The sequence below is a fragment of the Electrophorus electricus genome, chromosome 7 (assembly GCF_013358815.1).
Source record: "Electrophorus electricus isolate fEleEle1 chromosome 7, fEleEle1.pri, whole genome shotgun sequence".
In the NCBI taxonomy this organism is placed as follows: Eukaryota; Metazoa; Chordata; class Actinopteri; order Gymnotiformes; family Gymnotidae; genus Electrophorus; species Electrophorus electricus.
In genome coordinates this window covers 3448851-3466350 of record NC_049541.1, presented here as the reverse complement: position 1 = coordinate 3466350, position 17500 = coordinate 3448851, and the positions used below count along the sequence as shown (strand labels likewise).

Here is a 17500-nt window from a genome sequence, read left to right as displayed (position 1 = left end):
GCAGTAACACTGTAACAGTGCTTGTGTAACATAACATGTTTATATTACAGGTGCAGTAACACTGTAACAGTGCTGGTGTAATATAACATGTTTATATTACAGGTGCAGTAACACTGTAACAGTGCTGGTGTAATATAACATGTTTATATTACAGGTGCAGTAACACTGTAACAGTGCTGGTGTAATATAACATGTTTATATTACAGGAGCAATTACACTGTAACAGTGCTTGTGTAACATAACATGTTTATATTACAGGTGCAGTAACACTGTAACAGTGCTTGTGTAATATAACATGTTTATATTACAGGTGCAGTAACACTGTAACAGTGCTGGTGTAATATAACATGTTTATATTACAGGTACAGTTGCACTAGTAACAATGCTGGTATAATACAACATGTTTATATTACAGGTGCAGTTACACTGTAACAGTGCTGGTGTAATATAACATGTTTATATTACAGGTGCAGTTACACTAATAACAGTGCTGGTGTAATATAACATGTTTATATTACAGGCGCAGTAACACTGTAACAGTGCTGGTGTAATATAACATGTTTATATTACAGGTGCAGTTACACTAATAACAGTGCTGGTGTAATATAACATGTTTATATTACAGGCGCAGTAACACTGTAACAGCGCTGGTGTAATATAACATGTTTATATTACAGGTACAGTTACACTGTAACAGTGCTGGTGTAATATAACATGTTTATATTACAGGTACAGTTACACTGTAACAGTGCTGGTGTAATATAACATGTTTATATTACAGGTACAGTTACACTGTAACAGTGCTGGTTTCTTCATTTGTATCAGAGTCTGTGCACCTTCTTTGGTAATTAGTGGTTTGTCTAGTTTGTGTTTCAGCTTGCTTTAACAATACTAGAGATCACAGAGCAGGGTCCAAGCAACTGTTATGTTATTGCTTTTCAAAGAATTTTCCAATGGACACCAAAAGAATTGCTACCGTCAATTCCTCTGTCCTTTTGTGTGGGTGGAATGGGTGTGGGTTTGGAGTTGTGTGTTTCGCTTGCTGTGTTATATTCCATTTTCATTTGAAAGCAATGCAGAAAAACATGATTTATTTCATAAATCAGAAGCAGTATAAAAAAACATTAAGTGAACATACCACCTAAAGTAGAATATAAAAACTGAATATCAATTAAGTATACAAAAATATCTTTAAGGGGTGACTGTATTACTGGGTGATAGACGTATTTACAATTCCTTAAATTAAGTAGACTGATAACAATGTAGCTATTGCTTCATCTTTAAATATCTAATATCTCTCTCTCTCTCTCTCTCTCTCTCTCTCTCGTTCAGTCCGACAGGCAGCTACGCTTCCTCGGCAGAGCTGAGCCACGGTAGTTCCCAGCTGAGTGAGGAGTACGGCGAGCGGGAGCTGTACGACGAGAACGACTCTTACCACTCGTGCCACTCCTCTGTCTCCTACAGCAAGGGCTCCCCCGACTGGGACCCGGATGAGACGGTGGGCACCTATAGCGACGAGGGCGGCTACAGCAAGGATGGCGGTGAGGAGTGTGCGTTGTACGAGGCGAGCGATGGGGACCCCAACACCGATGACCGGTACGAGGCCGAGGAGGAGGAGGAGGACTTCAACTACGAGGACGAGGACCCGTACCCAGCCGAGGAGGCGCTCAGCGATGACCAGGAGCCCCCGCACACCCCGACCCCGACCCCGAACGGTGGGACGCCCGCACCGGGCGTGCCGACCGTCGCCAGGCCCCTGCCGGAGAAACGGCCCTCCCAGGAGTTGCAGGTGGCCCAGCTGACAGCACAACAGACGCCGCCGCCGCAGGGTCAGGATGCCAGCCTCCCTCCTGGCCAGGCACCAGCGCAACCTGCTGCCCAGGCTCCAGGCAAGGCCCCAAGCCAGTGGGGCCCCAGGCAGAACCCCCCGCTACTGTCACAGCAGTCTTCGGGCCCTCTCCCATCTGTGCAGTCCTTCTTCGCCATGGCCAAGCCCCTAACTGCTGTGTTTGGGTTGGGTGGCTCCGCCCCTGCGCAGCCTACCGCCTCCGTGCCCCACCCACAGCAGCCGCGGCCACACCCACAGCCCCCCGCCCCTTCAACCCCGGCTCCCGTTGCCCCGCCTCCTGCTCCCGGAGCACCCGATGCCCCTCCGGCCCTGGCCGAAGATTCCGAATGCCCAACCCAGACCCAGGAGACCCAGTCCCAACTCCCAGGCCTCGCAGCTGAGCCCCCCAGAATGGCAGAAGAGCCAAAGATCCCCGAGGAGCTGCCCATGGAAGATCAGCCCCCTTTAGAGAAGGATGAGCTCCCTTTGGAAGAACTTCCTCTGGAGGAAGAGGAGCGACAGAGTGCACCTTCCTCTCCGACTGCAGAGGAGAAGGAGCAAGTGTTGGAACCAGAAAGGTGAAGCAAACCATGCACTGGGTCACACCTCTGTGCGCGCGCGTGTATGTGTGTGTGTGTGTGTGTGTGTGTGTGTGTGTGTGTATATGAACATGCTCTGTATGTCTCTGTGTAGTGAACCGGTGCCCGAGGAGGTGAAGGAGCCCGTGGACCCAGCGGTGCGAGCCAAGGAGAATTGGCTCCGACTCTTTGGCAAGGTCCGGCAGCAGCTGCAGGAGGTAAGCCCTCGTGCGGTGCCCTCTCTCCTGGGCTGGCCAGGGGCCCGTCGTGGGCCAGACCCAACAAGGCTCTCAGCCCTGAGTCTGAACTCGGTATATGTTCATTCAGCCCTGGTTGGTTTGCTGTGCATGCGATGCTAAACCAGATATGTAGGTGAGTGTATGCGAAAAAGATGCATGCCACACATAGCACTGGAAGGTTTCAGAACAATCGTCATGGAAACCTGATACAACACTGACCGGCAACGGACTTTGCATCAGTGGTCATCAGTGGTTCACGCCTCTGTCCTGTTTGCTGGTTTATTTTACCGCAGTTCATTAGCTCCTTGCACAGAGTTTGCTAATGACTGGTTTTACACATATGCCTGTGCTGGCTGGGACCGATGCCCTGGTTTTTGTCTGATATTACAGCTGGTAAAGAGATTACCTCTGCCGTGCTTGATTTGTTGTATCACACTGCTTCTTCTGTTGTTGTTTTTTTTTCTGTGTGTGTGTGTGTGTGTGTGTGTGTGTGTGTGTGTGTCATGTTCGGTTGTTTCCTCGTTTGTCTCTGAGTCTGTGTCCCACCCTACTTGTTTTCTCCCTCCAGCCTACTTTTGTTGCTCTAGTGATTTGCATGTTCGCGCAGCTGGGCCGTGCTCCGACGACAGTCAGGTGGGTGTGTATTGCTTGCGTGAGCGCCACGGGGTCTGCCTCGAGCTTTTGCATGCGTGCCAGAGCGCATGGAAGCATTTTGTCGGCAGCTTTGGCAGTGTGAGCGTGAAGAATACCATCATGGGTTTGGTTTTCTGCATTCAATCCAGTAGGCTGGAAAAATTATTGTGTTAGCCAGTTTGTAGAAAAGGCCATTTGTTCCAATTCTTCAGGGTTTTTTCAGTACCTAATACTGTGTCTGTTGGTGTAGTGGATTACCAATTTTCCATTTTGTGTTTTCCTTAGAAAAACCTCTAGACTTGAAATGCAGTTATAATGGAGCTCTAAGGGCAGTTGAGAAAGAGACCACTGGTACCCCTGAGACTCCCTTCATAACTGTGTTTGGGGTCAACGAGGTTTTATCAAGTAGATAAGGATTAGGTTGAAAAGCACAAGTACTTCTTTAAGCTCTTTCACTTCATCCCAATGGCAGAATTCAACACAGCTGGAATTCAAATGGAATTCACTAGCTCTTTGCCAAAAGACTTAATTGAAGCAGCAGAAAGTGAGGGAGCACATATTTGAAATATTAGTCTTAATATTTTGCAGTGGAGTCTAAGATTTCCCAATTAAATTTTTTACACTGCCTTATTGTGAAGGTTATAGAAAACAGCCTTCCTAAATCATGCATGTAACATTTATTTTTTAAGATATCATTTTAAGATATCATTTCAAGTTGTCTAGATAAATTATTCAGACTTTGTTTTTAATGTACCTGTGTACAGTTGGGTCACAGGATATGTGTGTATAAATATGTGTTTTAGTTTCTAGGTCAAAGATAATCAGGGGTTTTGAAGTACTCTCTAGATCTACAGCTGCACATAAATGCTGTTGTTCTCTGTTTCTCTCTCTACCTCTCTCTCTCTCTCTCTCTCTCTCTCTCTTTCTCTCTCTCCCTCTCTCTCTCTCTCTCTCACAGGCACGGGGAGAAACTGACTCTCAGTCTCTATGGTTTGGAAAGGGAGGGTAAGTCAATCAAGCACTCATTCAGGATGCTGTTGAGAATTTGAAAAAATATATAAATCAGATCTACAGAGCAATCTCTGCATGACAGGTTTTTTTTTGGCTCTGTAGTCCAGCACACTGAATTTAAAATGGAACAATGACTATAAGGTTAACACACTGTCAGACCGTTTCAGGGGTGTCATAAGTAACTGGACACATGATGACATTCTTAAATAAATATGTGAGCAGTAGACCCCTTGTTTGAGTCTAATAGTCTATTTTCTAATATTGCTGTAACTGTTAATGTAACGATATGCACCTGGCCAAGAAATAGCTGAGTAGCCAACTGTCCAACTGTATAGAAAAGGGGCTGTAACTCCTACATGATTTACCTGATATAGATGCACATACTCTCAAATGAAATTACACAGGGGCTTTAATTGCATAGTCACTGTTTGGTTTCAGATAGACTGTGCAAGAACACAGAGCCCAAACAATGGTTATGCCCATGTTATGGGCTGTACTGTTCAAGATGTTGCTGCAATATATACAGATATCTGTTTGAAATATATATATATGTTTGTTTTTGTTTCCCTTAATGTTATTTTGATGTTTGGTATATTTGAGGTTAATTTGGGTGTGTGTAAGTAGCCAGTGGTTTACTGGAGCTTATAGGTTCTCCTGCCTCAGGAAACCTCTTTACCTCAGAATGTGAGGCATAGGAAGGGCGTTATTGCTGAGGTCAACACTTACAAAATACACCCGCCTATTTTTTCACGTGTAAGATTTCACACACACACGCACGCACACGCACACACACACACACACACACACACACACACACACACACACACACACACACACACACACACACACACACACACACACGCATGCACGTAAACCACCCACTACACATATATAGTTACTTACTTTAATTAAAGCACAGATAAAGATGAAGTACAGATAAGAGGGAGATGTTTCCTTGGTAACGGGGATGGATTTTCTTACTCTACTGAGCTCTCAGGGGTTTTGTGCACAGTTCTGCTATTAAGCCTTAAGGTGCCATGAACTGAGTTCACTGAGTCTCAAGATGTGTTAAATTCAGCAAATACATTCTGCCTGCAGCCATTAACACACATCCTCTTAGTCAGTCTGTGGAGACTGGTCTTGGATTCCTATTGGACTGGAGACCTGGTGATTATTTTTAAGGGTGGGCTAATCATTGCTAGTGGCCACATACTTTAATGCAGTCCTACTAATACCTAATTCCTAGTCTGGCCACACAGCAAATGAACGAATATCTCAGTTGTTCTCGGCAGATTCGCAACTCTTTTCAGACATTTTCAAATATTCACATGCTTGCTTTTCCTTTCCTCCTTGCTTGAAGGATGGGAGGAGCTCTGTACAGCATAGACAGCATGCCTGACCTACGCAAGAGGAAAGCCATCCCATTGGTCAGGGACCTGGTGAGTGACACGCCCTATAAGATATTGCTCTACCACGTTCTCTATCTACCTATTGCAAGTTACACCAGAGCTTGGGGCAGTTTGCACAGTTTCAGTGTATTTGTGAGTATTTGTACTCACTTTGGACAGAATTTGTTGTTAAAGATGATTTGTAAAGTAACTTTATTTTTCTTTCTTTACTTTTTTCTTGTTCTTTGTGGTCTCTGCCTACACACAGGCCATGGTAAGTTTATATCTGTGTGTGTGTGTGTGTGTGTGTGTGTGTGTGTGTGTGTGTGTGTGTGTGTGTGTGTGTGTGTGTGTGTGTGCACCTGTGTGTGAATAAGTCCAAATTTGCATTGCATTACAGAAAATCAACTTTCCACATTTTTCTCTTTGTCTGAATGTAGTCTTTGGTGCAGAACTCTCGCAAGGCTGGAATCACATCTGCTATGGCATGTAGCACACTCAACAATGAGGAACTGGTGAGTGAGTGAGGTGCCTGTGTGTGTGTGTGTGTGTGTGTGTGTGTGTGTGTGTGTGAGTGAGTTTGTTTGCACACACACATGCATCAGAGTCTTAAACAGAGTCCTCTTTCCTGGACCCAATAATCCCATTTGTTTCATCATTAAAAACACACAATCCCACAATGCACTGCACTTTGACCCTATTTATGTCCTCCCTCCACAAATGCAGAAGAGTCACGTGTATAAGAAGACGCTGCAAGCTCTGATCTACCCCATCTCGTGCACCACGCCCCACAACTTCGAGGTGTGGACGGCCACCACGCCCACCTACTGCTACGAGTGTGAGGGGCTGCTGTGGGGCATTGCCCGGCAGGGCATGCGCTGCACCGAGTGCGGGGTCAAATGTCACGAGAAGTGCCAGGATCTGCTCAATGCCGATTGTCTGCAAAGTGAGACCCTGGCATTTATACAACACTTGTTTTGGCTAATTTAATGGCAACTTTTGTTTTACTTTAAATTTGCACGGCCTCATGGTGTTAGCGCTGGAATTTTATTTTGTGATTCGATACCTTTGCTGGATCAAGCGATGGATCAAGTGGATCTTTAAATCATGTCCATTTTGCAGAACTAGCTAAGAACCTCAGGACATCTGGCCCACTATGTCCTAAGCGCTCCCTCATGGGTATCGTGTCACTTTCCTAGGGTTGGCACCAGACCCAGGTCCAGATGTTGTAGAGGCTTGATGGTTCTTGATGGAATTCTAGACTCTTGACGGTTCTCCATGTTCCAGGAGCTGCTGAGAAGAGCTCCAAGCATGGTGCAGAGGACCGCACCCAGAACATCATCATGGTCCTGAAGGACCGCATGAAGATCCGTGAGCGCAACAAGCCAGAGATCTTTGAACTCATCCAAGAAGTGTTTGCTGTGGCCAAGACAAACCATGCCACCCAGATGAAGCAGATCAAACAGAGCGTTCTCGACGGAACGTCTAAATGGTCTGCTAAGATCAGCATCACAGGTTGAGCTTTCTAACGTTGGTTACTAGAAATAAGCTCTCATTGTGAAAGCATATTTATAAACACTCCCTGTGACATGTGTTTTTAAATGTATGTGTGTGTGTGTGTGTGTGTGTCTCAGTGGTCTGTGCCCAGGGGCTTCAGGCCAAGGATAAGACTGGCTCCAGTGACCCCTATGTCACTGTGCAGGTGGGCAAGACAAAGAAGAGGACCAAGACCATCTACGGTAACCTGAACCCCATCTGGGATGAGAGCTTCCATTTGTGAGTGGTGCCTTCCAGTTTCTCTTGGTTTCTTTCTGCCTACCACATCAGGAAACACAGTTTATGTTGAGGACTTAAAGTGCCTATTGATCCTGGTTTTACATACTAGAGGAACAAAATTCTGATACTGAACTGAAGATCAAAACACTGCAGCATGTGATTTAGCAGTCTTACACTGTAGTTCAGTATTATAACATGTAACATAGCAGTCATAAACTGTAGTTCAGTATTATAACATGTAACATAGCAGTCATACACTGTAGTTCAGTATTATAAAATGTAACATAGCAGTCATACACTGGCTCAGTATTATAACATGTAACTTAGCAGTCATACACTGTAGTTCAGTTCAGTATTACAGCATGTAATGTAGCAGTCATACACTGTAGTTCAGTTCAGTATTACAGCATGTAATGTAGCAGTCATACGCTGTAGTTCAGTTCAGTATAAAGCATGTAATGTAGCAGTCATACAATGTAGATCAGTTCAGTTCAGGTCAATTTATTGTCCCAGTGGGGAAATTTGCTTTACAGCAATGTCTATTAAACATAAGATACAAGAATAAAAACACAACATTAACAGCATGCAAAACCACACCCAAAACAGCTCATTATTTCTCCGTCAGGAGTCTAAGATGTCTAAGATGTCCAGATAGAAGAGTCTGAAACTTGGTTAAGCGGATGGTCAGTAGAGTGTGAGGTTAACAAAAAACATCAAAAATGTTCAAACAGATTCAGTGACTTATAATAAGATCTTCCTGTCCACACTAAACGTGTTTAACTTCCTTAAGATGTATAGTCTCTGCTGGCCAATTTTACAGATTAGATCAGCATTCATGTTAAAGGGCATCTTATCATCACCGACTGTCCCCAGATATTTATAACTGTCAACAAGGTCAGTTGCTGTGCTGTTAATCAGCACAGGTGCTGGGAACTAGGGCACTTTATGGAAGTTTCAAATCTTTTGTTTGTAAGGTTTCATTTCAAGTCCATATCTGTACACTGCTGCCCAAAGTCCGCTCATCCACTGGGCTGTGTTCAACCTGAGGAAACTCACAGGGCAGATAAAACAGACAGACTGATACAGATAAGGATTCAATATCCTTTCCCTGACAGACACTTTATTGCACCAGCGTTGATTTATGTGAACGGTCTGGCATTTCTCTGTAGTACTCGCATCCCCGTCCAAATGAACAGGTTCACCAAAGCCCGTTATTGCCATCTCAGAGTCCGTGTTTACAACTGTGATCAGAGTTTCTGTAAAGGCCGTAAGACATGCATCTCTGTAGTCATATGCTTAACGTTTCCTTAGAGCCCGTCAGCTTTATTTCTTAGAGAGACTGAGCATTTTTGAGGGTGACGGATGGTAACGGAGTGCAGCTAAGGCTCTTGTGTTATTCTAATGCCATCCCTGTCTGGCTTTTACACATCCCTGTGTTATATTTCCATGTATGAGATACTGATGACAAAGTACCAGCATTCAGAAATGTGATAGATACCCAGATCAGTTTTCCAAATTCTGTAGATCAGATCCGGATAGTTACATGTGAAAAGAAGATTCTGGGAGTACTGAATCTGGTTTGAGCCATGGTGTTCTACTGGGCTCAGGGTTAAATCAAACGTAATCCAGACAAGAACCACCACAAAAATTTCCGTCATCCGTGCAGTTTTCTCCACAGTCCACAAACACTTTAAAAAGTGCTGTATTTGGTTCAAAAGATGCTATCAATAATCCATAGAAAATCTTCCCAACTAAATGAGGCATTCACATACACCTGCTGAAAACCTGCTGGAGGTTGTGGCCACTTATGCAGACATGGCGTCTAATACTGACGTGGGGTCTAATACTGCTGTGGGGTCTAATATTGATGTGGGGTCTAACACTGACGTGGGGTCTAAAACTGACGTGGGGTTTAATACTGATGTAGGGTCTAATACTGACATGGGGTCTAATACTGACATAGCATCTAATACTGACGTGGTATCTAATACTGACATGGGGTCTAATATTGACATGGAGTCTAACACTGAGCTCGGGTCTAATACTGACGTGGGGTCTAATACTGACATGGTGTCGGTGTCTAATACTGGCATGGAGTCTAATACTGACATGGTGTCTAATACTGACATGGTGTCTAATACTCGCATGGGGTCTAATACTGATGTGGTGTCTAATACTGACATGGGGTCTAATACTGCCTAGCGTCTAATACTGACATGGTGTCTAATACTGGCATGGGGTCTAATACTGATGTGGTGTCTAATACTGACATGGGGTCTAACACTGACCTGGGGTTTAATACTATCATGGGGTCTAACACTGATCTCCTCTCCATGTTGCCAGCGAGTGCCACAACTCATCTGACCGGATCAAAGTGCGAGTGTGGGACGAGGACGATGACATCAAGTCTCGTGTGAAGCAGAGGTTCAAGAGGGAGTCTGATGACTTCTTGGGCCAGACCATCATCGAGGTCCGAACACTCAGCGGAGAGATGGACGTGTGGTATAACTTGGGTGAGCGGTGCGTGTGCGTGCGGGAGTCTGTGAGTGTGTGAGTGGGAGAGAAAGAGAGAAACAGATGTGTATTTGGTGGCTAAGTAAAGGTAGGGAACATAGACAAGATCTAGGAACAGAGGCGGGTTGGATTGAATGATGAGCTCACTCCATCTCTTTCTCTGTTCCCACAAAGACAAGCGCACAGATAAATCGGCCGTCTCTGGAGCTATACGCATGCACATCAGTGTGGAGATCAAAGGGGAGGAGACCGTTGCGCCGTACCACGTCCAGTACACCTGCCTGCATGAGGTCAGAAACACAGGCTGCAAAGCACCTTGCTAATGTAACACTAATTTCAACACTTTTTTAAAAGTGCCATAGTAACAGTGGATGAGCCTTACGAACCGGCCGCTTTTGTGAAACAGTCAAAACCATTTGGTTCCTTAATGAATAATACAGACTTAAAGCTGCTACGATTTTATTTCTAGATTTTTTCAGCCTTACATCCATATAGCCATCACTAAACAGAAAAAGAAACCCAAATGAATCTCTCTATGAGTCTCTATAATCAACAACTAAATATTTCAGCATCAACTGGCTATATTAACCAATCAGGAAACTTCTCCACAAGGAGGAGGGCCTCCCTGCCTGTCAATTATTTTGTGTGTACACGTCTTTGGAGGGAGGGGCTTTAAAGAAAGGTTCGCACAGAGGGTGTGGGGTGGGGGTGGGGTGGGGGTGGAGTACTTCGGGGACTAAGTCTGGCTGAATTAGCAAAACCCACAGTATCGCTCACAGCATCTTCAGGTCTGACCCCGCCGTTGAGGAAGGGGGTGTCCCCAGGGTCTTACTGCCTGCGCTCGCATCGACAGCACCTGTTCCACTACACCACCGAGGAGCAGAACAGCGGCGTGGTGAAGATCCCGGACGCTAAGGGAGACGACGCCTGGAAGGTGTACTTTGAGGAGACCGCGCAGGAGATCGTGGACGAGTTCGCCATGAGATACGGAGTGGAATCCATCTATCAGGCCATGACGTAAGCGGAGAGCAAAAGAGAGCTGAGGATGAGGGAATGGAATGAATGAATGAATGAATGAATGAATGAATGGTGCTTTAGATTGTTTTTGTAATCATTCCATAGCTAGGTTTTGCCTTTCTCTCATTATCATAAAATGTGCAGAACAGGAGAATGCAGTGAGTCCAAATGCCATATCTAAAGTTAACCCTGTAAATAATATGTACATTAAACTCCTCTGTAAGCGGCTCATCCTCCAGTGGTTCACAGAAAAAATATCTCACCTTCCGACCATTTCTTAATTTAGCTATAGAGCTTCTCATAATAAATGTAGTGTACTGTAAGTTAGGGCAACTTCAGTGGCATCTAGATGATGGTTTTTCATACCAAAACCATCTTGGCAAGCTCATTTACTTGGTGTTGTACACACATTTGTCAGGTTTGGTCGATATATGTGTTGCAGGATGCTTTTTGCAACATAAAGCATTTTTAAATGACCAAAGAGCTGTGAAACAGAAATATGCACTCAGGCTTTGGAAAAGATCCTCTCAGGGAGTCCGTGAGCTCCATAAAGCCCGCAGAGCAGTTCGAGTGTCATGTAATTGGCAAAGTAGTGCAATTGGTGTTTGTTCACACTCCAGACAGCTGCCCTGTTACTCCGCCCCTTTTTTCTGTTGCATAGACACTATGGCATAAGCTCACAGTATACAGAAGAAACTAACTGATAAACTTGTGATATTATACAGTGAACAAATTAGTGGTGAGTGTGTGGATGTCTCTGTGTGTGTGTGTGCATGTATGTGTGTGAGCATGTGTGTGTCTGCAAGTATACTGATTTTTCTGTCTTGAAGTGGCCTCATGGTGTGTGTTGTCATGTGCGCGTGTTGTTTGCAGGCACTTCGCATGTCTGTCATCCAAGTACATGTGTCCTGGCGTACCTGCCGTGATGAGCACCCTACTGGCTAACATCAACGCCTACTACGCCCACACCACCCAATCCTCCAACAACGTGTCTGCCTCCGACCGCTTCGCTGCCTCCAACTTCGGGGTCTGTTCAGCTTAGACCATCATCTGGTCAAGCAAACATTATCCTGAATGAAATACCCCCCCCCCCCTTTCTGTTCAGTATCAATTCAAATGTGCAGAATTATCAGGCGTAATTCGACGGCATCTATACTGATTGAAACATTGAGGAATAAAAGCTCATTCTCCATCCAGACACACGATGTGCTTGTGGTATGTTCTTTGTGTGAGGCTGATGTGGTGTGCCGTTGATTAGTTTGTGCTCTGGTGTGTTTCCTTGACTGGTTTGTGTGCTGCTGTATTTCTTTGACTGGTTTTGTGCTGTGTTCTGCAGAAAGATCGATTTGTAAAGCTACTGGACCAATTGCACAACTCCCTAAGGATCGACCTCTCCATGTACAGGGTACTGAATCACACCCTACACCCAAACTCTACACTCCACACTCCACTCTCTCACTTATCACTTACACTGCACACTAACACTCCTCACTAAACTCTACACTCTCACCCCCCCACTTACAATCCACACTCACACTCCTCACTTAGACTTCACGCTCAGTCTGAATATTCACTATTGCTCTCTTCATTCACACTCCACACTGACACACACTCACATACTGCACTGACATATTTCTCACTCCACAATCACGCTTTGCACATTTCAAACATGCTTGACGCTCTTGTACTCTGCACTCACAGTCTTACTGCACAGTCACACTATACTCACATTACACACAATGCTATACACTAATACTGTACACTCAAACTACTTATTCACTACACACTCACACTGCAGGGTCCCACTACACACTCATACCTCATACACATTCCTCTGTGTCCACCTTGAGGGACACTTGTTCATGTTTATTGCCACTTCTGGATAGTAGTGCTGATTTGCATTTAAAAGGATGAGGACAGTCCCTGTTTAGTCCCTGTTTATTCATCTCATGGTAAAGGATGTATCAGTGAGTGAAAATATAAATTGTATAAAGGGTTTAATGGCTTTGTGTGTGTGTGTGTGTGTGTGTGTGTGTGTGTGTGTGTGTGTGTGTGTTGCAGAATAATTTCCCTGCCAGTAGTCCTGAGAGGCTGCAGGATCTGAAGTCTACTGTAGATCTTCTCACCAGTATCACCTTCTTCAGGATGAAGGTTTGTATTGCATGTACAGAAAACACACACACGCACGCATACACACACACGCATGTTATGCATGTGCATTTGTGTCTGTATTTGATTCGTGTGTTGTGCGTGTATGTGTCTATGGTGTGTGTGTGTGGGTGTGTGGGAACGTATGGATGGGCGGATGTGGGTGTGTGTGTGTGTGTGTGTAGGTCCAGGAGCTGCAGAGTCCTCCGCGAGCGAGTCAGGTCGTTAAGGACTGTGTGAAGGCCTGTCTGAACTCCACCTATGAGTACATCTTCAACAACTGCCACGAGCTCTACGGGCGAGAGTATCAGACAGACCCGGTCAGTACGTGTTTGGTGTGTGTGTCTGTGTCTGTGTTTGCTTCCGTAAATGGACTTGTATCGACCCTTTATATTTATTAAGGCTAAATGCTCAGAGTTGCTGAGTGAAACCTTTTTTAAGATGTACAATATTGTGCGCTAATGAGGCATTAGCTAAAAGGGTTGGACTGTTCAGCATTACTTGGGTCACATTTTTAAAACTTAGGGTCATTAATATAAATGTATTTTAACTAGTGAATGAAAGTTTTGCATGAGACATTTTATGGAGCATGGCATTATTATGACACATTAATTCTGCAGAAACATCATTTCTTGGGCAATAAATGCGTAACATTATAATAAATTGTCAGAAATAACCAATAGCAAGTTAATTAACATTTATTTACCTAATCTTCAAGCTTGTTATTTAGTTCTTAACCCTAAGGCATAAGATTTGGTACCTACTGTGAATGTTCATCAACTATATTAAAAGAGGCAGGAGTGAGGATGCATTGTGCGGCCTTATTGCCATGGAGACAAAGGCTCTGATACAGCCGCGTTGTCCTTGTGTGAGTGGCAGGAAGCATGCGGGCCCCCGGCAGGCCCGGCGGCTGTGTCGTCCAGGTGGCAGAGTGCGCAGGTGTGATGCAGTCGCTCTCGGGAGCCACCGTCACACTCTCTTCCTGCTCATCTGCAGGGCAGGAAGGAGATTTTTCCAGCAGGTTCGTTGTTTCAGGTTGTCATGGTGATCCGGCCCCTGGCGCAGGTTTTGAAGGCTGGAGCAGCGAGTGGGAAGCGATCGTCTCTCTGATGGACGCTTCAGGTGTTTTCGTTAGGGGGCTTTTTTGTGCGGGAGGAGAAATATTGATCAGAGCAGACACAACAGATCTGAACAAAGAGAGCCAGAGCTGCAGGTGTGGCGTGTTTGCCCACTCCCTCCTTCTCCTCCTCTCCTCCTCTTCTCTTCTCCTCCTCTCCTCCTCTTCTCTTCTCCTCCTCTCCTCTCTTCCATTTGTTTTTCCTCCAGCCTCCAGATTCGGAAACCTGACCTTCATTAACAAGACGGAATATCTCTCTTTACCTATAACAGTTGTTGTTGTTGTTGTGTGTGTGTGTGTGTGTGTGTGTGTGTGTGTGTGTGTGTGTGTGTGTGTGTGTGTGTGTGTGTGTGTGTGTGTGTGTGTTTGTGCTTTCCCACTATGCCCAGTCTAAGAATATCCCTCCAGAGGAGCAGGGTCCCAGCGTCAAGAACCTGGACTTCTGGTCCAAGCTCATCACCCTTATTGTTTCCATTATAGAAGAGGACAAGAACTCCTACACGCTCTGCCTCAACCAGTGAGTGTGGCGTGTGCTAGCTGTGGGCAGCAGCTGCTCTCACAGGCCTCACGCCTCCTGTATTTCTCCAGTGATCACTACCACTGGACTCCAGTTGCTGCCCAGATTTGTCTTGAGATAATCTGCATGCAATGGGTCACTGTGTTCAGTGTTTATCTTCCTTTAGGAAAGGGTGCAAAGACACTACACTACCCATAAGTCCTTTCTGCACAGGTTTCCTCAGGAGCTGAATGTGGGGAAGATCAGTGCTGAGGTCATGTGGAACATGTTTGCTCAGGACATGAAGTACGCCATGGAGGGTAGGCAGCGACACTGTCCTAGACTTCACTCACACCTACAGCACAAACATGGGAGAAATCAGACAAAAAGAAGGGGCTTTAAAAACATTTGAACAGGTTCATCTGGGAAGTCATTAAGGGTTATGTTTTTCTTTTGTTTATTTGGGGTTTTTTTAAGAAAACTTTGATTGAATAATGAAATATTCTGAAAAGACATCAATTGATGAATCGTAATTCATATTTCACTTACAGACCGTATATTTGTTCCAATAGATATCCAGGAGGTTATTTATATTATGAAGGTCTGAGCAGGAGTCCACCTGGGTGTCTCTCCTTATCTTCTATATGCTTCCTGGACTCATCTCTACTTTGAGTGCTAACTGTTGCATTGCTTCTAATAGACTCACGGTGTGTGTGTGTATGGGTGCATGTGTGCGCACGCGTGGGCGTGCGTGTTTGCATGCATGTTCGTGTGTGCGTGTGTGTATGTGTGTGTGTGTGTGTGTGTGTGTGTGTATGTGTTTGTGTGCACACGCGTGCGTGGCCTGCCACAGAGCATGAGAAGCACAGACTGTGTAAGAGCGCAGACTACATGAACCTGCACTTCAAAGTCAAGTGGCTCTATAATGAGTACTGCAAGGAGTTGACCTGCTTTCAAGTGCATGTGCCAGAGTACCCTACGTAAGTGCTCATACTCCCTAATCATACTGCAGTACTGTTTAAAGGAGCAATAAGTAACTTCCCCAGTGAATCTTCTTCATATTATGAAACAGCTGTTATACTGACACCTAGTGGCCTGGATGTTTCAGAGATTCTGGCCACTTTCATGTGGCGGCCCCATTCTACAGAAAATAAACTGGTTCATTTGACTACTACAAAGACATTTGATAGATAATCCATTTCATAAATACGTTTGCTGGTTTTGGGTGGTAAATCTGGCTTATTGCTCCTTTAAGGTGTGTTCATAACACTCCCAGTTTACGCAATCGTTCTCTAGGATTTCTCAAGTGCTTTGCATCCTACCTGCAACACTGCCCGTTGCAACACAGTAACCTTAGGAAGTGCTGGGAAGCCCGTTCATACTTCTCTTGTTTAGGACCGAGTGCCCGATGAAAGGATAGTAAATCACACTCCAGAGTTAGAATAAAGTTCCCAGTCTGTACTCCTGCAGGTAATACCCAAAGTAGTTCAGAGAAATTATTGTAATTGCTGTTTATTCCATGTAAGTAGATATTATTTATGGCAAGCGTCAATTATTATCTTAGACCGGAACGCCTCTAACATAGTAACAATGCCCCCAAGACATTAATGATATAATGGCAGCCACTGTTATGGCTAAATTGTTGTTATATTCATATAATTCAGATAGAAGTAAAAGAAAGCCTCCATTTTTAAACACTGGTGAACCTTTTGTCCACAACCTGGCGTCCACAACCCTGGTCTGCCAGGTTCTCGGTTAACATGCTCCTGACTAGAGTATGTGTTCACATGTGCTGTTGTTGTCACACCCCTTCGTGTCTGATAGGTGGTTTGAGCCGTTTGTCATCCTGTGGCTGGACGAGAATGAGGAAGTGTCAAAGGACTTCCTGCATGGTGCCCTGGCGAGGGATGCAAAGGATGGGGTGAATATCGCAGCCTCTGATTGGCTAACCGCTTTGGATACTAACTTCTCCTGCTTGTGTTATGTGATCTCAAGAGTTTGCTATATTAAAATGAACGTTATCACTGCAATACGTTATAGCTGTGTCACAGCTGCTCTGTAGCACATTTAAAGCATGGGCACGAGATGGTTGCTGTTATTAGTCTCTGGAACGTGGGTTTACACATGTGATGGCCAAGCATAATGTTTTAATAATGGCCCTGCTATCAGATCATTCCTTTTTATTGATCTGAGCTGGTTTGTGATGCACTACGATCTTCTGTTCAAGGGCAGCGCATTGATTCAATCCTTATACCAGCTGCTTTACTATCTTATACCTACAAGTTTCATTCTCTTATTGACCCGTTTACTATCTCATACCAGTCCATTCTCTGGCTCTCTTCTTCCTTTTCTCTCTCTGTGTGTCTCTCTCTCTGCCTTACACCCTTCCTCACCACAGTTCCAGCAGACGTCAGAGCACGCTCTGTTCTCTTGCTCCGTGGTAGATGTTTTCTCTCAGCTGAATCAGAGCTTTGAAATTATTCGTAAACTGGAGTGCCCCGACCCTCAGATCGTCGGCAACTACATGAAGAGATTTGCCAAGGTGCCTACTGTTCCCATAGCACTACTGTTCCCATAGCACTACTGTTCCTACAGCACTGCTGTTCCCACAACACTGCTGTTCCCATAGCACTACTGTTCCCATAGCACTACTGTTCCTACAGCACTGCTGTTCCCACAACACTGCTGTTCCCATAACACTACTGTTCCCATAGCACTGCTGTTCCCATAGCAGTACTGTTCCTACAGCACTGCT

The 17500-nt window shown here is 45.0% G+C and overlaps 1 protein-coding gene across 1 annotated transcript in view; it reads left to right on the top strand.

Annotated features, from left to right (window-relative positions):
• Positions 1–17500, top strand: part of LOC113584686 (protein unc-13 homolog A) — a 43851-nt gene that overhangs the window by 15945 nt on the left and 10406 nt on the right. The window contains exons 10-30 of the mRNA XM_035528102.1: positions 1333–2406; positions 2522–2624; positions 4237–4283; positions 5650–5728; positions 5946–5951; positions 6118–6192; positions 6404–6623; positions 6965–7192; positions 7312–7453; positions 9797–9966; positions 10142–10257; positions 10821–10984; positions 11858–12011; positions 12321–12389; positions 13046–13135; positions 13318–13452; positions 14639–14766; positions 14980–15065; positions 15599–15725; positions 16570–16666; positions 17144–17287. Of these exons, the coding sequence (XP_035383995.1) occupies positions 1333–2406; positions 2522–2624; positions 4237–4283; positions 5650–5728; positions 5946–5951; positions 6118–6192; positions 6404–6623; positions 6965–7192; positions 7312–7453; positions 9797–9966; positions 10142–10257; positions 10821–10984; positions 11858–12011; positions 12321–12389; positions 13046–13135; positions 13318–13452; positions 14639–14766; positions 14980–15065; positions 15599–15725; positions 16570–16666; positions 17144–17287 (3454 nt within the window). The remainder of the gene's footprint in view (positions 1–1332; positions 2407–2521; positions 2625–4236; positions 4284–5649; positions 5729–5945; positions 5952–6117; positions 6193–6403; positions 6624–6964; positions 7193–7311; positions 7454–9796; positions 9967–10141; positions 10258–10820; positions 10985–11857; positions 12012–12320; positions 12390–13045; positions 13136–13317; positions 13453–14638; positions 14767–14979; positions 15066–15598; positions 15726–16569; positions 16667–17143; positions 17288–17500) is intronic.